The sequence below is a fragment of the Bubalus kerabau genome, chromosome 1 (assembly GCF_029407905.1).
Source record: "Bubalus kerabau isolate K-KA32 ecotype Philippines breed swamp buffalo chromosome 1, PCC_UOA_SB_1v2, whole genome shotgun sequence".
Lineage (NCBI taxonomy): Eukaryota > Metazoa > Chordata > Mammalia > Artiodactyla > Bovidae > Bubalus > Bubalus kerabau.
Window position 1 is genome coordinate 161,258,211 of NC_073624.1, and position 23,864 is coordinate 161,282,074.

At 38.1% G+C, this 23,864-nt stretch overlaps 1 protein-coding gene and 1 long non-coding RNA gene across 5 annotated transcripts in view; one reads left to right on the top strand and one right to left on the bottom strand.

The window, feature by feature from the left end:
• The window catches only part of NRG3 (neuregulin 3), a 1,228,440-nt gene extending 1,213,690 nt beyond the window's left edge, over nucleotides 1-14,750 (top strand). For 2 of the 4 annotated variants that reach the window (XM_055537834.1, XM_055537829.1), the window contains exons 7-9: nucleotides 3,308-3,435; nucleotides 7,790-7,960; nucleotides 13,909-14,750. In XM_055537834.1, coding sequence (XP_055393809.1) covers nucleotides 3,308-3,435; nucleotides 7,790-7,960; nucleotides 13,909-14,416 — 807 coding nt within the window. In that variant the 3' untranslated portion in view covers nucleotides 14,417-14,750. Of the gene's footprint in view, nucleotides 1-3,307; nucleotides 3,436-7,786; nucleotides 7,961-13,604; nucleotides 13,677-13,908 lie in introns of all 4 variants that reach the window. The other 2 variants (XM_055537827.1, XM_055537844.1) reach the window with 2 other exon arrangements.
• LOC129621420 (uncharacterized) overlaps nucleotides 6,665-23,864 on the bottom strand; it is a 185,164-nt gene continuing 167,964 nt past the window's right edge. Inside the window, exons 2-4 of the long non-coding RNA XR_008699348.1 lie at nucleotides 17,747-17,822; nucleotides 14,914-15,052; nucleotides 6,665-9,168 (exon numbers count right to left, since the gene is read on the bottom strand). This is a non-coding gene — a long non-coding RNA (uncharacterized LOC129621420). The remainder of the gene's footprint in view (nucleotides 9,169-14,913; nucleotides 15,053-17,746; nucleotides 17,823-23,864) is intronic.

The following is a 23,864-nucleotide window of genomic DNA, read 5'->3' on the forward strand; positions in this document are numbered from 1 at the left end:
ATTGACATAAATTGTATTTTTTAAAAAGAAACGGGCTGCTGACTTTTAATGATTTGGCAGTTTCTCTAGAAACTCTTGACCTTGCTAGAAACACTGGCCCAGGTCACCTACTGATAGCCCTCTACAGAGACAGCACAGAAGCTTCAGTTTGCCACAGATGTCTCCAGACACTTTAACCTCTGTCTATAGCTGAGCCTTCTCAGCACCTGAGTTTGTCTTATAAAGCAATTTTTTAGAAGTTGGGAGGAAAAAAAATCCTATTAGATCTTTTATAGAATTTGAAAATCAGGTAGAAATTCAGGATGATTTTACCTTTCAATAGCATATTGATTCAGTTCAATTTTCCATGGATGGTTTATGATAAGCAACTTTAATTAGTCTGCAAAGAAGTACATGTGAAAGTACTTCCATCATATTTTGTATCTTTGTAATTTTGGGGTTGCTGTAAACAACCACCTTTTCCAACTTATCTCCATATCTTCTTTTTGTTCTATGTCAGCTCAACCATTTTGCAAGAACTCTTAATAGCTTCTCTTAAGTCCATTTTGTAGAATTCATATTTTGATTCAGGATGTGGTCATTATTAACATGCTGTGGTTTATTTTGGAAGTACTTAAAAATAGAGATTTTGAACATAAAGTTATATAACCTTGACAATTTTCCTAGTTTTCATAGCCCATACCTGCCAATATACTTTTTCCCAAGGATAACACCTTAATAGTTTGTGTTTTTTCCCCATCTGCATCCTATGGGGTTGTGTGCACACACAGAAACACATGTATCAACAGGTCATTTCAGCTGCTCAGTTGTGTCTGACTCTTTGTGACCCCATGGACTGCAGCACACCAGGCCTCTCTGCCCATCACCAACTCCCAGAGTTGACCCAAACTCATGTCCATTGAGTTGGTGATGCCATCCAATCATCTCATCCTCTGTCGTCCCCTTCTCCTCCTGCCCTCAATCTTTCCCAGCATCAAGATCTTTTCAAATGAGTCAGCTCTCCACATCAGGTGGCCAAAGTATTGGAGTTTAAACTTCAACATCAGTCCTTCCAATGGATATTCAGGACTGATTTCCTTTAGGATGGACTGGTTGGATCTCCTTGCAGTCCAAGGGACTCTCAAGAGTCTTCTCCAACACCACAGTTCAAAAGCATCGATTCTTGAGTGCTCAGCTTTCTTCACAGTCCAACTCTCACATCCATACATGACTACTGGAAAAACCATAGCCTTGACTAGACAGACCTTTGTTGGCAAAGTAATGTCTCTGCTTTTTAAAATGCTGTCTAGGTTGGTCATAACTTTCCTTCCAGGGAGTAAGCGTCTTTTGATTTCATGGCTGCAATCACCATCTGCAGTGATTTTGTAGTCCAAAAAAATAAAGTCTGTCACTGTTTCCATTGCTCTATTTGCCATGAATTGATGGGACTGGATGCCATGATCTTAGTTTTCTGAATGTTGAGCTTTAGGCCAATTTCCTCACTCTCCTCTTTCACTTTCATCAAGAGGCTCTTTAGTTCTTCACTTTCTGCCATAAGGGTGGTGTCATCTGCATATCTGAGGTTATTGATATTTCTCCTGGCAATCTTGATTCCAGCTTGTGTTTCCTCCAACCCAGCGTTTCTCATGATGAACTCTGCATATAAGTTAAATAAGCAGGGTGACAATATACAGCTTTGACATACTCCTTTTCCTATTTGGAACCAGTCTGTTGTTCCATGTCCAGTTCTAACTGTTGGTTCCTGACCTGCATACAGATGTCTCAAGAGTCAGGTCAGGTGGTCTGGTATTCCCATCTCTTTAAGAATTTTCCAGAGTTTGTGATTCACACAGTCAAAGGCTTTTGCATGTACATACAAAATCTATACATATGTAGATACACACACAAAACTAAATATGTTCATATATAAACACATACATACACTTAGATATATATCTATATCTGTTTACTACATTTCTGTCATTTACACAAGTGAATTCATATTATGCATACTTCTTGTACCCTGATTTTATTCTCTTCAATGACTGTATGTATTCATTTGCAGCCATTTCTCTTGTTTCCAATTGCTTCTCTTTAGTGTCTGTTTTCTGATTTGTTATTAAAAATTGTACCAGTGACGTGCTCTAGTGATTATACAGTTAATGATGGGAATCCCTAGAAGTAGTAGTCTCCATCTAAGAGTAGGGTGATTAAAATTTTGGAACATTTTGCCAATCTTTACCCCAGCAAGTTAGCAACAAATCTTATTTTTCTTGAATCTTTGTGTTAGTTTAGGATGTACTTCTGAAATTTAACATGCCCTATCTGATTTTCCTCTCTTTACATGAGTTCAGCTATGTACCTTTTCATATATGTATTCTGCAGATATATACTTTTTATGGGAAATTCTACATTTACAAGTGAGTATCTGGATTTCAAAATCTCTTCTTTGGTTATTAGCATTCAAAAAATGTCATTTCTCAACATAGTTTCCAATGGAGCTTCCAGAAAATAAACCTGCTATTCCTTGTTGCTTGTTCAAGTGCAAGTGCCCAGGGAATGTTAAACTTGACAACTGCTGCCTGGTTGAGATGCTAAGCAGTATTTCTCTAGGGGCAAAGTTTTTCTTAATGTGCCATAACTATATGGTTTCCTCTAGGCTACTGTGCCTTGTGATATGTCATCGTCAAAGGTGAAACCAAGGGTTAATAACTATAAAGAATAAACTGTTTGCACACGTCTGTTATTAGACATGGTAATTACCTGGTTACAGGATGAAAGGGAAACACTGGAGAGTGGTGGACAGATACTCTAAATCATCTTTCATAATTCTCAGAATTATTAAAAACTTCTGTTTTGAACTTCACTCATTTAGTCAGCATTTATTGAATAAGCCAGCATTTATTGAATCCCTATTGTTAGTAATAGAACAACAAGTTAATTTTTTGATAAAATGTACATTGAATTAAAAAATCCTTTTATTAATGTAAATAATATTCTATATCAACTATAATAAAAAAATACTGGTGGTTTTGGCTTAAAGGCATAGTGTGCCATGGGTAAAAATTGAAATGAAAAGATAGGATTCTAATGTGGAAAACCCTGTTGAATGGACCTCATCTAATCACAAAGAGTTTGGGGAGTAAAAGGTTGAGAGCATTGTGAGAAATGGGATGAAAATGATGTCTTTATCATTCTCCTGACCAAGTGTCCAGTGGAAATGTTACTGGTAAGTTCCAGTAACTTTTTGATACCCAGCTATAGTGTCAGAGGCCCTCCTCTCATAACGTCTCCTCCAGCTCAACTCTTTGCATGTGATTTCCCACAGTATTCAACGGCGGAAAGGCATCCTGTGACTGCATTGGAGAAAATGATGGAGTCAAGTTTTGCCGGCCCCCAGTCATTCCCAGAGGTCCCTTCTCCCGACAGAGGAAGCCAATCTGTCAAACACCACAGGTACAGGCAGCTACATCGAGGTGGGAATGGGCGTGTTGACACAGAGTGTGATGCTGGACAGCACACGCCAAGGAACAGCAGCGTGTTTCAGGAGAGGTGATCACCCCTGCTTCTCCTCTAGTTGCCCATGACATGGATGCTCAGGCAGCTCACAGCAGGCAGAGAGACCTGTACGCAGCAGTGCACCTAGAAGAAGCCTAAAGGGACTTATGAACAATACCCGTCAAGGCTGCAGACACAGACCAGTGAATGAAACAATTGCTACCTGAAAAATCATTAAAAACATGGTTTTTCCTAGCCTGCCTTATCACTGCAGATTTAATGACTCATTCTTCCCTAGGCAGCTGATAGCACATGTTCCAGATCTTCACACATAGTTCTCATGGGGCAAGAATCCTGCTAAATCTTCTCTTGGTTTAATATTAGATCTTCCATTATCAGTGGAGTGGGACTTTTTTTTTTACATGCTGACCATAAAATTGGCTATTTGGGGAAGAAAGCCAAAAATAAAGTTATCTTACAAAAGTTTTCAATTTTATAGCATTCTGAGGCTGAGTACATTCTCAGCATCTTCTAGTCACATGCTATGTTTATATATAAGGAATCTGGAACTCCAAAAATTGAAAGCTTTGTTCTAAGGTGCCAACAGTTGAGACCTGCTAGAATAGACATTATGTACATCCAAAAATACATTGTCAATCTTTGAGGAAGTTGTCCAAAGATTTAAGCTTTCTTTTCTTAGTAGGAAGTACAGTGTTAACAAAATTTTCTTAAATTATAAAGAGAATAAATATTTTTTTAAATGGAAAAGGTAAAAAAAAAAAAAAGAAGTTGTTTCCAGCAATGAAAGAAAAATGTTGTTGACCCTTGGTTTTCACATATCTGGGCCATGTTTTGGAAATGACTATGAGAGAAGAATGCATTGTTCAAGGAAGCTAACTTCTCTCCCACCTCTGAAGGAGTCCCTCCAAAAGAGTTTACTGATGCTGGCCACATTTACTATGGGATTTTCATGTCACTCTGGATACTAATCATTGGTACTCGGTGATTTTTATTCTTAATCTACATGAGTAGAGACTGAGATATTAAGGGTTTGCTAAGTTTAAAAAGAAAGGGTTAAATATTTTCAACACAGGATGAAATATGTTTGGCCACTGCATAACTGCTTTAGCTACTGAGTACAACTTTTGGTTTATATCAGTAGAGGAATTTACAAATATTTCCCTATGAAAAGAGCATTTTAAGTTCACTGGACTTAATGGATGTTCTTCAATTAGGAAATTAGATACAAAATTATCAGCCTTTTAGAAGACATTTTTTTTTTCCAAAAGCGTATTTCCCTCTGCAGATTGTAATCCATGTTAAAGCAGTATTTCATCCAGTCAAGTAAAATAAAGTATAATGTTAAGTATTATATTATGTCATACATGTTTTAAAGTTGATAGGATAGTTGATAGGATAAAGAATGACAGCTTCTAATGTATTTGACCTGCAGATAATCCTGTCCCTATTTTTGTCTGTTGATACACCCCCTCCTAAACTTGGCTTCTACTATGGCTTCTGGGAATCACTCACAGGTCAAATAAGGAACTCTCTAAAAGACCTTCTTTTTTGTTTGGTTCAATGACACTGCAGTATTTGTTGGCATGCATTGTGTCCTGATAGACCGGCAAGGGTTGATTTATAAAGTGCTTTTAGAACTTTGTAAATTATAGTTCAATATATCATAGCTTTTGTTTTGTAAAACATGCAGCAGATTTAAACGTTTTTGTGATTGATAACCTAGTCACTGATTTATACATCCTGCAAACTGCTCCATGACTTCCTGAATGCCACTGGGTTTTAAAGCTTGAATAGTGGATTGATCAATAGGTGTAGAACTGTTTTTAAGATGGGTTACTAGTTCATACCCATAGACTCTGTTGTTGTGCCATTTTGGCTAGCTATGAATAATTCATTTCTTTTGGTGTACTGCAAATCTGACTCATTTGGATAACTCATTTATGAAACAAAAGCTATTAATTCAAAGCCATTATTTCTCATGTTTAGTCCAACACCCCCTTCTTTACTTTAAAGAAGCAATCTATTATGTCATGTCATACTTAGTGCATTAATTTTGGCAATATAACTCATTTATAGGCAGGACATATATAGGTTTTTTAAAGTAAAATAATTCCAGGGTTTTCAGTGATTAGTATGAGCCTTTGAGTTGTCATTTTGAGCAGAGGAGTTGGGGAACTCATTGTGTTGAGCACCTACCAAATGCCAGATTTCCTACTAAATGCTACATATTTGAGCTCTTTAATCCCCACAGCAATACTATGAAAATACCTCAACACATGCACCATGTCTAGGCGTTACCTTTTTCTGCCCTGCTTAGTGCACTAAAACGGGCAGCACCTTCTCTTCCTTTGGACTTCTGTTGTCTCACTGCGATGCGCAGCAAAGTGAGGGAAGGGCAGGGCCAGTGAGGTCCTGGCACTCCTGCCCCTCCCTCCCCGCCTGGTGGCCTTAGCTACTGCCCTCCTCTGGGGGTCACAGCACCTGCCAGGTGGCCTCTTCTTACAACCATTCTCTCTCTTCAGTCAGGTAACTGCTCCTTCCCCCCTGTCCTTTCATTAACAAGGATGGTAACAGCCTCCCATTGTTACCAGCCCTTAAGTACAGTAATGTCCTGTTGTGTCTTCTTTTTTTCTCCCCTCAAACAGTGAACACACATTTGTAAACAGCAAAATCTTCCCAAATGATCCAATTTCTGGTGCCACTTATTTCCCTCCAGGACTCTGTATCATGCTGCTAATAACATACAGACCCAATGCAGCTAATTCTAGCATCCAAGCCCGAGTGCTCTGTGAACTTCACAGTTGCCACCGGACAGTGTATATAGAAATTGGAAGGCAGAGAAACGAATCGGTTATTATGCAGCTCCTTAAACTTGCTGGCTTGGTGACCCAGCTAGCTGTCCCTTGTTAAGCATTTTAGGATTCAACACATTAGAAATATTATGCTGAAGAATGAAATTGTAATAACCATGTTAGGTAAAATCTGGTATTTGCACAAACTCAGGAAGTTAGGGATAGGCTTGACAAATATGAAGTTCTAAAGTGTGGTCGCTTTCCCTAGCCAAACCCAGGAAGGTGGCTACTAGCACTCATATGTCAGGTTTTCAAATCATGACCCTAAATATTAATAACATAGGAGAGGTTTTGTATTTATTAAGTTGAAATACCAGTAATGTTGGTAGGGGGAAAAGTTATGGAACTCCATATAATGTAGTAATATGGGTAAAGTTCCTTTGGGGGAATGGTTCCTTTAGAACTTGATGGCATATTGAAATTTTGAAAATGTTTTTGCTCTGTGCATGGTTTTATTGCTATTTTCAAAGTTAAATGAGAATGTAACACAAACATTCTAAACTATCTTACAGGAATCTCAAGGAATGTTTATACAGGAACAGAGTTCTTACACTTCACACGGTAGTAGGGAAAATTCAGTGGCGTGGAAAGAGGAATAGATATGGATGGAATTAGTAATGTGGCAAAGTAGTAAGTGATTCCTGTAGAGAGTCTAGTTCTTTATTTACTATAATCTATGTAGGGATCTTACCTGAGGTATATCTCATGTATGCTATTTGCCCCTTGATGGCATCTGATAACATATGGTTATTTGGCTGTTTGGATGTATAAATCAAATGAAATATATGATCAGACATTTATTAAAAGCAAACTCAAAGGGTTGATATGGGAGTATATAAAGTCATGTGTGACTCTTTTGAAAATTGTAAAACACTATATAATTTAAATAATCTTTCATTCAATAAAAATGTTAGGAAAAGGAAGCCTCAAAAGAAAAATAATTTAGGTTCTCAGGATTTATGAACATTTGAGATTGTGAACTGGAAAAGTAAATAACATATATTTTAAGGAAACAACGGCAATTAAAATAAGGCTTGTTTGTTCTACCACTAACACCATTGACATTTTCCCCTTAAGGCTTCTTGGGTTTAGTTCTTGTCACCGTTTAATAACAAGACCACTTTTATTTCTATTAGAGGCCCTGCTGGAGCATGGATGACGAGGGAGGATGGGAATCAGGAGCTGGAGCATTCTTTAAGCTCCAGATGGGAATGCCAGAAACAGAGGAACTGAACATCTCTTCTTCTTAGTCTGTCCAAAGATAAACTAGATTCAGCACCTTTTGATCCCTCCTAGCCGATATCCTGCAGACATGGATGGAACCTGCCCTAGAACTCTGAGGATCTGGGGTGCAAATATAGTGCTTGAAGAATCTGAGCAGCCACCTGTGAGGAAATGACTATGATCAACTTATTTGTTGGTTTTCTTTCCACCAGCAGGACCCTCTCCTCTTGCTGCAGTCCAGGGCAAAGGAGTGGTATGCTCCATAGGAATGCCTTCAGAAGGACACCCCCATCACCCCGAAGTAGGCTGGGTGGACTCGTGGGACCAGCATATCAGCAACTGGAGGAATCAAAGATCCCAGACCAGGATACGATACCTTGCCAAGGGTAGGTCTTAAGAGCAATGGAATTTAGGGCGGGTGAATGCTAGAATCTTTAATGTTCCTTGGGGTTTTATTCACTGATTTCCATCACTAATTGGCTATTTATGCTTGCTTCCATCTTTGTTCCACAAAAGAATAGATAAACTATAAAGAATAGATAAAATGGAAGTAGATATTTGGGAAATGTTAGATGGAAAAGAAACATAACATTAAGAAGTATATAGATATCTAGACTATGTTTTAGTGAAGTTTCTAAAATAACTGGGAATGTGTCTTTGACTTTAAAAACTAGGGATTTCTTAGGAGGACAAAAGTATTCCTTCATCCTTAGGTTTGGGGGGGAGAAAAGGACTTAATTCTCTAATGACTATTGTGGAAAATACCATAAGCAGTTACCGGTAATACAGAAGTAGCATCTGCTCCATAGAGCATTCTTGAACGTGCCTCAGCCAATGCTGACAGCATGTTGTCAAGGCACGACTAGCTGAACTCAGATCTCTAGTTTCACTCACAGTGCAGGGGTGGAAAACTGGGCTTGGGACTCAGTGGCTGTTGCCCATCCTTGCGGTGCAAAAAGTGCCCCTTCCTGTGAGTGGGCATGGACCTGCATGGGGCTCATAGAATGGTGAGTGGAGTGGAGAGTGAATTTTAGACACCACTTACCTAACTGACATAAGCTATCCAACCAAAGATGGCTGCCCTTATCAAAACTGACAAGCTGGATTACTCCTTGTTTGAATTTGAGAAAGTTTTATCATTTAAGCTTATGTTTTCTAGTCTATAAATTGAACAATATAGTACCAGCCATCCTGAGGATTGTCAGGCAGATTAAAAAGAAATTACATGTGTCAAGAGCTTGTGCCTGACACATAGTAAGCAGAGAAGGGGTACTTGTATTTATTGCCATGGGAACAATTAAAGTATTACTACTAATTTCAAGAGCAATGCAATCAGGGTTTACTTCAGAAAGTCTAAGAATCCATTCCCTCACTCGAGCCTGTTTCCTGTTGCATCCAGTTTTCTTCTCTCTCTCTGAATAAGCCAGGCTACATTTCTTTGGTCTGGGTGATTTTTCTACCCAGTCTGTAGCAAGTTGAAAGTCAAAGCAGGTTTGAGGTCCCAGATCCTTAACTTTGTCTTTCCCTCTGGGCAAGATACACATGCAACAGTGCCGTGTCTGACAAATCTCAGCAACAGATTTCTGTAGGACGACTAGAAGATAAGAAATAAATAGCCTGTGTCTCAATTTTGTAATTGTGAAGCAATTCCAATTGTACTGTAAAATATATCGATACAGGTCTGGGGTAAGATTTACAGATTCAACATAATAGCTAAGTTGTCCAAAATACATAATACAAGTTTCAGGAAGCAGTTTGCATCTCTATTTGCCTCATGGCTGGAAAAGGGGCTTGCATTAGCCTATAGTTAATTATGTTTCATAATTATTTTTCTTCTTCAGTCACTAATAACGTCTGTTACTTAGGTATTCCCCCCAACCCTCTCCCCACTGCCCCGGGATGAATGTTAGAGTGAGAAGGAATGAGGTGAAATCAAGCTCAGAGATGTTGTGAGTGAACAGAGAACCCAGTCCATGCTTTCTTTCCTCTGCTGGGCACTACCATGGCTATCATTCCAAATGTACCAGTAAGAGGCTGCTCTGTGACAGGCATAGTGTTGAACCAAACATACACAAATCTCCAAGGGCCCAGAGATTTCCAGGGCATGTTCAGGCACTGTTTTGCTTTTTAACTCCTGGGGGACTTAACACTTATCCTGCCTGGTGGAGGTTTTGTGTTGGTTCAACGGTCATTGGGTTTGGAATATTCTCTTCAATTGGCTGGCCACATGCATTTTCCAATGTGATATGCACCCAGTGTTGATAAATGATGACTCTAAGTCACTGTGTGCTCAGCACAATGAATCTCAAGGAGCAATCTCATTCTCAGTTCTTGAGAACGGCTATTTCCCACTCCTGGGGGACTGACCATCTCACCAGACTGGAAATGGAATTGGTAATAGAATTTCACAGCTAAAAGCCTTCTTCAAATCTGGCCCTTGCCTGGAGGGGGAGTGAATGAGTTTATAAGCGCCGTCAGCCATCTGCTGCTTGCTCCTGAAGCACATGGGCACTGTCTGCTACTTAGACTGCAGTGTATATGATGTCTGTCCTTGGCACTAACTTCAGCCCAGCTTGAACCCAGTGTCTGACTTGGTGAAGCCTGAGGAGGGAGTCAGGTGGAAAGGAGTTTCTTCAAGAGCCTTTCCCCTGATCAGTGGCTTGGTGTCGACTATGGCTAGTGGCTCACAAAGCTCTGAACTGCGTTATGTCAGGCCAATCAAACTGATGGATTCATATACTAAACGGAAAGAGCGAGAATCACAAGAGACTGCTACCTTCAAAGTAGAAGGGATCTGAAACATACTCATCATCCATCTCACTTAAATAGCAACTTCACAAACTTATATTCAGTTATTCTTCAGGAAGTTTAGAGATGAATGCATGAAAGATAAAATAATTTCAATGGTGAACCCAAAGATGAGATATCCCATGTAAAAGAACCATTGAACAACCAGCCTTTCTGACTCAGTAAACCACGAAACCAGGAAAGGAACGTGAAGAAAAATCTCAGTCATGAATGGCAATGTATACATGTGGAATCTCTAATCGTATGGCTCCAGAGGGAAAAATGAGATTCCTTCAATTTACTCTGTTCATTCTAATGCCATATGCACCAAGAACTGGGTTCTAGAGTCCTCTGGGGAAACACATATTTCTTAGCCTGACCCTTGGGAATCAAACAAAATGACTAATTGTTGAAATCTTCCCTCTTTAAAAGGAGGCTTTGTTCACATAGCTACAAAGGAAATGGCACATGCGCTTACTTTGCCGAGGGATCATCGGAAGAAAGGCAATCCAAACTGGTAGTTTAGAGTCAATGAATGATGTGCTTATGGATAGAATGTGACAGTCACTGACTATGATGGAATGCAGAATTCTGAGTATCTTCTAATCAAGAATCACATCTAGAAATTTAACTTAAACTTCTGGAGAGTAGTGCCACCTCCTACTCAAAGACCAGTGGTAGAACACTCGCAGCAACTCTAGGAAGAAAGGGAGGACCACCAGTGTGCCTCTACTGATTCATGCAGAGGCATCACTTCAGCGAGTCCTCAGAGCAGCCCCCAGGTCAGCATTACAACCTGGCAGCTTTAATCAGTGAGAGAATTAAAGTGAGGCTTCCGTGTTTGTCTAAGACTCCAGAGCATGTAATGGTGGTGGAAATTGAAATCTTTTCTGATCCAAAACAAAGTCACATTTTTGGAGAGTTCTAATAGTTTAAAGTACACCTTCATGTTAGGGCAGCATTTTAGATTTAGTTGTTGCCAGCGTGTGACCCATACCTGGCTTGTGAGATGATGCAGAAGTCAACTGCAGTTCCTTTCTCATCTATCAGATGCTCTTTAGTCACTAAGTCATATTCAACTCTTCGTGACTCCATGGACTATAGCCTGCCAGGCTCCTCTGTCCATGGGATTTTCCATGCAATAATACTGGAGTGGGTTGCCATTTCCTTCTCCAGGGGATCTTCCTGACTCAGGGATGGAACCCAGGTCTCCTGCATTGGCAGGAGGATTCTTTACCACTGAGCCACCCAGGGCAGCCCGCAAGCATATTAGAAGACAGCTCCAAGTCTGGCTTGAATTGCCTTTGATTACTTCTTAGTCATGTCACATTGTAGACTTGTTAAAGTGTCAGTTGACTAAATCCTATAAGATATTTACACCTTTAGCCATCATTTTTACAAATATGTTCAGATCCAGGTATTAAGAATTGGCATCTGTCACCACTCCTTTTCAACCTGTTAGATTCTACTCATGGATATACTCTGATGATATCCATGTGAAAGATGATTTTATCCTAATAAAATTTCTTGGCCCTGTGCCATTGGTGAATCTGACAGCAGACATTCTCTACCTTCATACACATTGATGGTGCTAAGAAAAGAACACAGAACCCTTAAAGTTGGCACCTTCCTTCTTGTTGAAATTGATTCATTGATCAGAAACTTTAGGTTCAGATTTTCAGTGATATAACACTAAGGAGAAAGGAATAAGATCCCCTAGGCAATTTCCTTCTATGGGCCTATATAGTTTGTGCAAGTAAAGATTTTACATCCCAAAAAAGGCTGGGATGCACCTTGAGATGCCCACTCATGAACGGAGGAGCCTGGTAGGCTGCAGTCCATGGGGTCGTGAAGAGTCAGACACGACTGAGTGACTTCACTTTCACTTTTCACTTTCCTGCACTGGAGAAGGCAATGGCAACCCACTCCAGTGTTCTTGCCTGGAGAATCCCAGGGATGGGGGAACCTGGTGGGCTGTCATCTGTGGGGTCACACAGAATTGGACACGACTGACGTGACTTAGCCACAGCAGTAACAAAATAAGACAACATAGGTTTAACTGCTTTCTCTGCTGCTTACCAAGAGTATAATTTGGGGCAAGTCATTTGGGTATTCCTTAGTCCAGTTTTTTCATCCATTATATGGTAATAATAATAAACCACACAGTGTTATAAATCAATAATTAGAGGTGAAAGTGCCTTTTGAAAGCTGTGTGTGAATGGTAGCTCTTGTTGTGTTAACTAGGATATTAAGAGAGTGTTTACCTTGGAGATCTGGTCATGTAGTCCTGTGTCCATTCCATCAAAATTTATTGATTGCCATCTCCATGTTGGGCACAGTGAGAGAGGATGGAACTGCAACCTAAAGCCATTCCTCATCTTTTTATGCTGTCTGGCAGAAAGACAGAGCTCTAAATTTCTCCGATCTTGTCTTTACAATGAAGGCTTCTATTTAGTATGCAACACACTTCATTGCAATTATTCTTTCCGTGTATAAACATGATTTTTATTTACATTATAATGTAAGACAAAGGGAATGAGATTTATTATCCTGAGGGTGAATATGTTTAGATTATGCTTAAATTTTAATTTAAGGTTAAGATTAAGTAAAAATAATTGAGAAATAGGATAAATACTACTGTTCATTTCTGTGAATCTACCATATCTCAGCTCCAATCTTTGGCTTTAGAGAGTTCAGAAGCAATGGATAATTCACCAGCTCTGAATAACCAAGAAGGGGACCAGCTAGATTCTGGCATATTAAATGACTTGGAATGTCATGATGGCATTCTGGACAAGCCATTGTCACGCACCCATAAACTACCTTACTTGGCTCCCGAAACCATGTGAGGAACATTATTAGCTTGATTGAGGCCCCATGGAACTTCCCGCATGTTCTTCTTGGGCAGACAGGGGAATTGTATGCCTCTCATCCCATCTTTTAGGCTCTATAAACTGGCAGGAAGGGGGGTCCTATAGAACAGAGTCCACTGGAAACTGGACTTGGTCTCCCTAAAGTCAGTGTGAAGCAGAGAAACTTAGGACTGTAGTATTTTGATGCTGAAGAGTGGGCTTCCTGACTGCCTCCACCTAGGGTGGCCACAAGGAGTCTACTGGACTAAACCAGGGCTGAGAGGGTGGTCAGGTTGATGGAGTTGGAGTAATGCCATTATGGGTTTCCTGTTTGTCACTATGGAAGGGCCACACTCTTACCTGCTCAATCCCCATTTACTTTGTATTCTAGGATAGAGGTCAGGAAGACTATATCCCACCTGCCTATACAGCTGTGGTGTGTTGAAAGATCCCTGGACTTAAAGTAAGAAGATCTGGGTTTGAGTCTCAGTCTGTCACTTATTTTCTGTGTGACCTTGGGCAAGTCACTTCACCTATATGAGCTTCAGTTTACTTCTCTGTTTAACTGGGAACATAGTATCCGTCTCATGGGGTTGCTGTGAGAAGTCAGTGAGATGATGCATGTGGAAAGTGCTTTGTTGACTGAATATTGTTGGGCAGGGAGCAGAATATGTTACACTTTGTTTCTTTTTCAGGTACTCAGCCAATGGTTTAACAACCCAACAAAATGCATCAATAAATATGCAACTGCCTTCAAGAGAGACAAACTCCTATTTTAATAGTTTGGAGCAGAAGGACCTGATGGGATATTCATCCCCAAGGGCCAGTTCTGTGCCCATCATCCCTTCAGTGGGTCTAGAGGAAACCTGCATGCAAATGCCAGGGATTTCTGAAGTCAAAAGCATCAAATGGTGCAAAAACTCCTACTCTGCTGATATTGTCAATGTGAGTATTCCAGTCAGCGATTGTCTTATAGCAGAACAACAAGAAGTGAAAATATTGCTAGAAACTGTCCAGGAGCAGATTCGAATTCTGACTGATGCCAGGCGGTCAGAAGACTACGAACTGGCCAGCGTAGAGACGGAGGACAGTGCGAGTGAAAACACAGCCTTTCTTCCCCTGAGTCCCACAGCCAAATCAGAACGAGAGGCACAATTTGTCTTAAGAAATGAAATACAAAGAGACCCTGCATTGACCAAGTGACTCGAGATGTAGAAATCTGTGCATTCTATGCTTTGCTCAACAGGAAAGAGAGGAGATTAAATACAAATTATTTATATGCATTAATTTAAGAGCATCTACTTAGAAGAAACCAAATAGTCTATCGCCCTCATATCATAGTGTTTTTTAACAAAATATTTTTTTAAAGGGAAAGAAACGTTTCAGGAGGGATAAAGCTTACAACTAAAGCTTTTGGGTAGAATTCTGAATACAATTTCAGTTAGTCCCAACACTGTCCTCTTTGGCTCTTAGTAGATGTGGGCAACTCAGACCCTCAGCCCCACAGTGCCAGTGGCCTCATAAAAAGTGCTGGCAATTACCCAGTTTCAGAGAGAAGAGATGTATGCTGAGGGCGGACGTGCCAGTGAGCGGGTGGCCCTTGCCATGTGGCTTGCCAATCCCAAACCCTAAATCTCTATCCACTCGACAGCCTCATCACAGGTTATGTCATGTCAACCAATGTAATGTTTTCTACTTACTTTTTGAAGAATGGCACAAAGACTCTGGAAGGAGAGGAACAGAAGATAGAGGGCATCACGGGGCACTCTTAGCCGCTCTTATGTGCCAGCTTCCTCCAAAATTTGAAGGCACAGAATCTCAGAGGGAGGTAGGAAATTACTATAGAAAAAGAGACAAAAACATCACAAATGTCGTGTCACTAAAATCATGCTAATAGAAATGTTTTTCTTTGAGATTGTTTAGGGGCTCCAAAGGAGCATTTCTCGGTGTGTGTGTGTGTGTGTGTGTGTGTGTGTGTGTGTGTGTGTGTGTATGTGGGGGCCTGCTCACTTGAGCACCGGTATGCTGTATGCACATATGTTCATTGTGCGTATGTGTGTGCATGTGTGTGTGTATTCAGCTTGCTAAAAATTTGTTCTGAAACATCAGGGAATCTAATATTCAGAAGAAAAAAAAATTTCCCTCGTAGATCTGTTCACTTTAAATTTTTTCCATTAAGTAGAAAGTTCAGTTAGTAAATCAAGGTCACTTGCATGGTGGGGTCCTACAAAACTCTTGACAATGTCTAGACCATTTTCTGATGTGAATCTTTTTGAGGAGAACAACTATTGGCTCATTAATGATATCAGTATCACAAGGAAAATTGGGGATGTGTACTTATTCTGAGTCATGCGTACTTAAATTATTTATACAAGCCAATGATCAAATTGATGGTTACCCTTTGCTTTCTCATCATCCCCATTACTATTTATTTTATAGAGTCTACCATGTGTGGACCAAGACATTGGCTTCTGTGGTTAATATGGAAAGAATAAATTGTTGAAGTCACAAAGCCCAGCCTATTCAGTTCAAAGGAAGTCCCCCAAAGAACAGTAAATTGTGCTGTATGTTCATTTGGAATAAAGCAATATTTTTACCACTGCTAAGGTGAACTGAAACTTCTCCTGAAGATTTGTCTGTTTTATTTACCCTTCTTTTCATGGGGCAATCAAGGAAATTAGTGTTCACATAACCAGTCTTTTTCCAATTATCGGTGGTGTTGAGTTGTTATGTTTACACTGTTTTAAATAAAAAGGCACAGTATTTGAAAGTATATAAAATATTTCTTTTACTGAAGTCTGGGAAAACTTTGATTAAAATTTCTTTGTGGAAGATGTACATTCCCTTGAAAAGGAATGTAACTCTTTCTGAATCAAATATTGAAGATATAAAATTCTTATTTAGGATTAAGCTGTTTCTCCTTGAAATACATTGCAAATTGCTCTTTGAGAATATTCTTTGATAATAGACATAATGTCATACAGGGAAAATAAAGAACATTGTGTTCTTAACACTGTTTACTGGAAACTCAAGTCTCAAATGTTGAAAACATTTTGGTAGAAACACATTTTATATTTAACAAAATGCTTTGTGGTAGTCATTGGTTATTTTGAAAATAGAGGTAATACTGTTAGACTCAAAAGATTATTATACATTTTTAATATCTCAATTATCTAACTTCTCATTTAGAAGTATCATCTTTGGGGAAATTTTGAAAAAGATGGTCTTAATTAACAGGTATATTAAAACCCCATAATTTGCATACCCAATGTGTTATTATATTTAAATTTTTCACAATTATCAAACTCATTGGAAGTCTTCTCAAGTCTGTTGAAGTCAAGCTTGTCTTGGGTTTTTCACTAAAATGTTACCTGTTGCATATCTAAATGAATTCATACAGAATCTACCTAATTAGGAGGTTGTATGTTCTGTATGAAGTTAATATATCATTTAAGAAGATCAAATGTTGTCAATCAAACTTAAGTCCTGATCCAACCCTTATTTAGTTAAAGTAGAACCATGTATTCTGTGATTATAAATAGCCTCGTGCGTTCTAAAGGGTATGAACATCAGGCATGTCCACCAGCAGCCCGATGTAAAGTTTAGAGATACAGTTATATCAAAATTGAGAGTGGAGACAGAAATCCTCCAGTAAGAGCAATTATTAAATGACCACTGAAGGTGACCATTATCTCCTTTTGGAATATGAAACTCTCCGATGAAAAGCTTTCAGACTCAAAAAGCACCTCTTTGGGCTCCAGCAGACAAGTGCTGATAAGCATCAAGATTCTCGAAGCTGATCTAATGTGGCCAACATCTGGAGACGTCGGTACCCTGTCTTTCAAGCTCACATGCCTACACAGAAGTGTCTATTTCTACAAGACACTTTTGACTTTGCTTCATTTTCCCTGTATTTGTTATGAGGGTAGATATTTGGAGATTTGGTAATTGAGTAAGTTGCAATTCATTATTTATTGGAGAATGAATGTTACTTATTACTTTTTCACTCTGAATCATTTCCTGTCTTATTTTATATAAAGTGTATGTTATTCTGATTTGCCAGTGACTTCTATAGAATGCTGTTGTTTAAAATATATGAACAATTTTTTGCTAATGAGAAATAGTGGAAATTATGTTGGAGAATTGGCATCTAAATTTTCTCTAGTTTTGTTGTGTACATTAAGTGTTCTATGGTTTACACTCTTGTCCAATATCTACCTTGCTATGGGTGAAGGACTAAATATTTGTAGATGGATAAAATCCCCAATGATTTACATTATCTCCAAGTATCAATAGCCAAGTCCTCTAGAGGAGAAATGGTGCAGTTTTTCAGGACTCCACAATAAACTTGTTTTGATCATAACATAGCAGACCTACCAAACAGAGAACAGAAGGGCCAGGCAGATTTCCAGAGAATGACCACTGGCTTTTGGACTAACTGACAGGTACGACTTGGGTGGGGCTTCTAAGGCTATCAGCAACCAGCTGTCCACCAGAATACACTTGATGTATGCAGCAGTCACTCACACTTACCTTGCAGTATGGTGCTACAGGAAACCATGACTCCCTGAGTGAGGGGGCGGAAATGGTGATTCCTCTAATTCCAACCCTGTAAACCAGAAAATATTTCCCTTAGACAAGTGCTATGAAACATTTCCCAACTGAGTACATAATATACCTAGGAACACAGCAGGAGGGGTGGGGTTTTTATTTGAGCTTTTGGTATCCAGGAAACATTTTATATATAAAGAGTACTTTTTAAATTATTATTCAATTGTATAGATTCAGTACAGTGTTATTAAATGATGGCATGTCTAGACTATGTCTGTATTTTGGTCTACATAAATTCAGTCTTCATCCAAGAAAGACCAGCACAACGTTTCTGGGCTGTTCTCAATTTTAAATGCATCCCAATGTCATGGGAAATGAGGCCTTTAAATAAGCTTTATCTCTTTCTCTTTTATTCTTTCTTTCCCTTTTAAAGAAATAGCGAGGGTAAAAGAAGAAATTCACTCCTTAAGATCAACATTGTTCTCTCATAATAATCTGTTCCCTACTGTGACTACATATATACATAGATAAGCATATATGTATGTATAAAATATACATATATTACATTTAGGTGTTTGATTATTTTGGTAGCTTTATTTTTGTTTCATTGACAAACATTAAAGTGATTGCCTCATGGAATGCCAATGAAAAAAAAACCTTTAGAAATCAGCCAACTTGGCAATGTTTAGGTAACACAGGCATTTTCTAGTTCTTCCTCTTAGGTAAACAGAAATTTCCTTGAGTTGGAAAAAATTCATAAGACCCTGGAGGAAAATGTCTGCTAGATTATCTCTTAGAAATGAAGACTAAACTATGGGTATATATGATTACTCTCCCTATAATGTATAAGCTCAAATATATTTTTTACAATTTTAACTATTGAGTTCCCTCAAATGTGCCTAAACAGGCATCTCTGATGTGTAGTACCCACTGTATCTAGTGAAGAGTTGTGGTGAGGGCAGAGTGATTGTGGGGAAGCTACATGTTAATGCTGATTACCCAGTGAAGACACTAGTAGAGATGACCGAACCGAGACATACTTGGCTGCTAGTACTTTAATAACTTAGTCATAAAAACCTGTATTTACTGCACGTGTATTGTTGCCTATGAAAGAATTAATGCTGTGATAACAAATAATTCTTACTGTTGAAAATGAATTAGAAAATCTTTATGTTGGAAGATGACATTGTGAAAGCTTCTACTTTATGTATACATAATAGTAGCTCCATGATCCCATCTTCAAATGAGAAGGATGATCTAGCTCATCTTTAATTTCCAACTGGTTGGAATGTTAGGCAGTCATTCCAACTCACACATTACGTTATTTGTCTTCTAGTAAGCCTGGTAGGCTGCAGTCCATGGTGTTGCTAAGAGTCGGACACTACTGAGCGACTTCACTTTCACCTTTCACTTTCATGCATTGGAGAAGGAAATGGCAACCCACTCCGGTGTTCTTGCCTGGAAAATCCCAGGGATGGCGGAGCCTGGCGGGCTGCCGTCTATGGGGTCACACAGATTCAGACACGACTGAAGTGACTTAGCAGCAGCAGCAGCAACACAACCCTTACCATTGTAGCCATCTGGATTGGGAAGATCCCCTGGAAAAGGGAACAGCTACCCACTCCAGTATTCTGGCCTGGAGAACTCTGTGGACTGTACAGTCCATAGGGTCACAAGGAGTTGGACATGACTGAGCGACTTTCACAGCACCACCCTTTGGAGCGATCATGGCTGTAAGACTCCAAAATTATTGGAATCATATATTGACTTGTAAATAAGACATTTACAATGTTCCATTTAATTTCCATGGAGAAATAGGATCTCTTGTGGTTGTTTTTAAAGTAAATTTGTGTATGCAAAGTAATAAAGAAGGGATGGCCAAGTGAAAGTTGCTCAGTCATGACTTTCAAAGCCTGAACATCAAATTTGCCCCAGATTTAAAGTCCGAATTTGCTGCAGATTTTTTTAAAAGAAACTGTAAGCTGTGAACCTTTACTGAAGCCAGAGCAAAGGGTTCTACAGAGAAAGCATGAGACCTTGAAGCTGTTCTCCTCTCACAGAAGCCATGACACACACTCATTGGATACACAAGGTATTTGCTGATATTTTTAATTATTTGCATCTCAAACTTCTTAACATAAACTCTCCAATTAATAGTGAATAAATTCTCTTGAGAATTTCAGAGAATTTATGTTCACATTATAGTTGGAAATAATCCTGTCTTTGGGGGACACAATAGAACATAAAAATGCAGAGTTTACACACATAATGTTGGTTGTAGTCAGTGTTTGTGACAAATCAGTCTCTATTTCCTCTTCCAACAGCAACCTGAGTAGCATCAATTTTTCCATCTATAATTGTATCTTTTCATTGAGATCTCAACATCTGAATTCCTAAGTATTTTATAAAACAATACAGAATTTTGAAAACTTGAAACAAACAAAAAAAAAATATATATATATATATATCTCTTTAAACTCTGTTGGTTTTTAAAGTTATATGGATTCAATGTAGTTGTTTACAAAACTGAAAAAGAAGGGGGAAAGTCCAGCATTTTTTAACTTGTTTTTTAATGTATTTAGAGTTCTGCTAAACCCCTCACATAGCCTTGGAACATTTTACATTGATAATTTTCTTTCTGAAATAAATGTAAGGGCTTAAATAATCACATATACACAGCACAGTACACATAGTGTGTTAAAACTCAATTTTGTACCCCTTTTCCTTAGATTTTTTCATTCATAAGTCACCCAAGTATGTGAAACTACAAACTCCTGTGACAGGGAAGACCTTGAACTCAGATGTCTTTTCAAGGAAATACAGCAAGAAAACAGTGATTAACTTTTAAGTTTTGTTCTATACAATCTGCTTTTGAATTTTGTCTTTACCAATAAAAGTCTAGAGAATAGACACATTTGTTCAAGCTGAAAGAAATAAGAGCCTGGAAAACTTACCTTATAATCACTATACATTTTCCAGTAGCCAATGTATATATTTTAAAGGTAATTAAAAGGAAATTACTTGGCTCTTTCTTAGTTTTTCAAGGATATGGTTGAATACGTTAAATCTAAATTAAAAATGAATTCCCTTCTTAATATTTGACCAATCATATTTTAAAGAATGAAAGTCACACAGAGAATACATGCAAAATGTTTAGCAGAATATTTTTAGTTGTTTAAAATAAATTTACCAAAACTGATCTTTTTTGTGCCTGTGGTAATAATTTTGTTTCAAGGAACACATATGTATGTGTCTCCTTTGACTTTTTCCAAGAAAACATTTCCGAATTATGCCCACCACTGTGTGGGATAGGAAGGCTATGGGAAATAATACAAGCTGTATGTCCCTTGACATCCTAGTAAAGTTTCATTTTACATGCACTTTGTTTCCAGGGAGATAAATCATACTGCTTATTAAAAATGAAGACATGAATTTAGTAGTCAATTCAATCATAATCTTTGACTTCACGTAAGTTTTCATCTGTGGAGGAAATCTTTCACTACCATTTCTCTGTTGTCCCTTTTCAACAGCCTTTGATGATGCTGGACACTTAGATTCCCTTAGGTTAGATTCTTACTGCATGTTCCTCTTATCTCACTTCTCTTTTATTAAACAGGGAATTTTTCAGCTAAAATGAGACTGATGTGATTTTGTAGAAAAAATACAGCTTTGTTCTTTTGAGTTGTGTTACTAGGGGGAATAAACTAGGAACATTTTAAATGTGATAATAAGGTTCATGTCTTTAACCAATATCTTTTCATATACAGACATACCCAGGGCCCTTTAATTTTCCTAATATTGTTAACAAAATTTTCAACCCACTTGTTTTTACAGCAGTATTTTCCATTTTTTTAAGGGAGAAAGACAAACTCAGCCATTCCATAAAAGAAGAGAACAATAAGTGAAACAAAATAATCATGCTTTAAACAACTGACCAGGACAGAAACCAGTAACAATATTTGTAAAGGTTTCAAATAAAATACTGAGTAAAAATCAAATCTAAGGTTAAAATAATGCAGAGGAATATTGGTTAAATAGTTTGCATCAAAAGGTTTTTTCATAATTCTCCATAAATATACTCTTCTTTGCATAATAACATTTGATGTTTTAGAACTTTTCTTGGGCATTAATTATACCCATTTAGTATATTCCCTTGTGGCTCAGATGGTAAAGAATCTGCCTGCAATGTGGGAGACTGGGGTTCAATCCCTGGGTTGAGAAGATCCCCTGGAGAAGGAAATGGCAACCCACTCCAGTATTCTTGCCTGTAGAATCCCATGGACAGAGGAGCCTGCTGGGCTACAGTCAATGGGGGGGCTACAATCTATGGGGTCACAAAGAGTTGGACACAATTGAGTGACTAACACTTTCACTTTTAGTATATTTAAATGCACATATACTTAAATGTGAACATTTAAAAATACTGAAATGTCCACTTTGCTATTTCTTCTAACTTAACACAAAGCGCATGAAAATTTGCCACAAATCAGATGGAAATTAAATGGGCAGAATTATAAAAAGGAGTTGTTATCTATTAACCTCTCCTTATTTTCCATGAACACCCATTGTCACCTTTCACTGCATGCTCCCACATTTTAAGGTAAACACAGAAGAAGCTACTGAATCAGACACAGAGGCAGATGCAGACATTTTGAAAATTAAAATGTCTGATGCAGATATAAAGAGTTGTGGTCTTCCTTGGATTCAAATAAAGCTGAAAAGTACTGTATAGCACAGAGTATGAGAAATGGCAAATTATTTTTATTTTTTAAAAAGTAATTTGTCCTGCAGTGTCCATGCATTCCAGCTTAAAAAAAAAAAAAAAAACTGAATAAGCATCACTGGGTGTCTTTTCACCAGTTAAATAGAAGAGCCAGACACATGATCCCACAAACATTTATACAACAGAAATATTTAACTAATAAATTTCTCTTTGCTTTTCTTACTTTAAAAAATAATGTTACTGAATTTGTGAAAAATAAGGAAATAATATGGCATGGATTCAACTATGCTAAGACCAAAATTAGTAGTGTCTTTACATATTTTCTTCTCATTTTCTATATATATATATATATGCATATTTCACAGATTTATTTTCCTACTATGGTTTATTATAACTTAAAAATAGTATATCATACTGAACCATGGTGATTCATTGTAAACATTTAAAGCCTACAGGAATTTTAATTTGTTCTATTAGGACTTATTTAGATATTCTGTTATACTATTTGATATTTAAATTGCTCCATTCATTCACTACCATAAGTAATTCTACAATTAATATTAAAATATATATTATACTTCCTTTCTTTTGGAAGTAAACTGTAGGTCCATAACAAGTGCCATAGGTCTGTATATACTCATAATTGTAAGTAATGCTTGTCCATAGGTTAGTATGTGCATTTTTTCGTAGGGGAAGGCAGTCTATAACTAAAAATTTTGTAAGACTAGTAAGGATATTTGTGAACTTGACTGATTAAAAATAATTGTTTTTGTTACGCATTGTAAGAAATTGTATGGCTAGGTCAATAAGTATGACTCTTTTTTTTTTTTTTTGGCTGTTTTTTTCCTTTTATTTTTTCAGAGCAGCTTTTCGTTCACAGCAAAACTGAGATGAAGGTACAGAGATTTCCCATATACCTCCTGTCCCCACAAATTCATAGCCTTTCCCCTCATCAACCACCAGAGCAGTACATTGCTTACAACAGAAGAACCTACATGCACACATCACAGTCATGCAGTCTTCATAGTTTATATCATGGTTCACTCTTGGTATTGTACATTCTAAGGGCTTCAACAAACATATAATGACGTATATTCACTATCTGGCTCAGCGGGTAAAGAATCTGCCTGAAATGCAGGAGACACAGGAGACAAGGTTTGGTCCCTGGGTCAGGAAGATCACCTAGAGAAGAAAATGACAACCTACTCCAGTATTCTTGCCTGAAAAATCCCATGGACTGAAGATCCCGGTGGGCTACAGTCCAAAGGATGGCAAAAAGTCAGACACACACATTCACTATCATCATGTTTATTAAACAGAGGATTTCACTGAAAATCCTCTGTTCTATACCTATTCATTCCTCCCTCCTTTCCCACT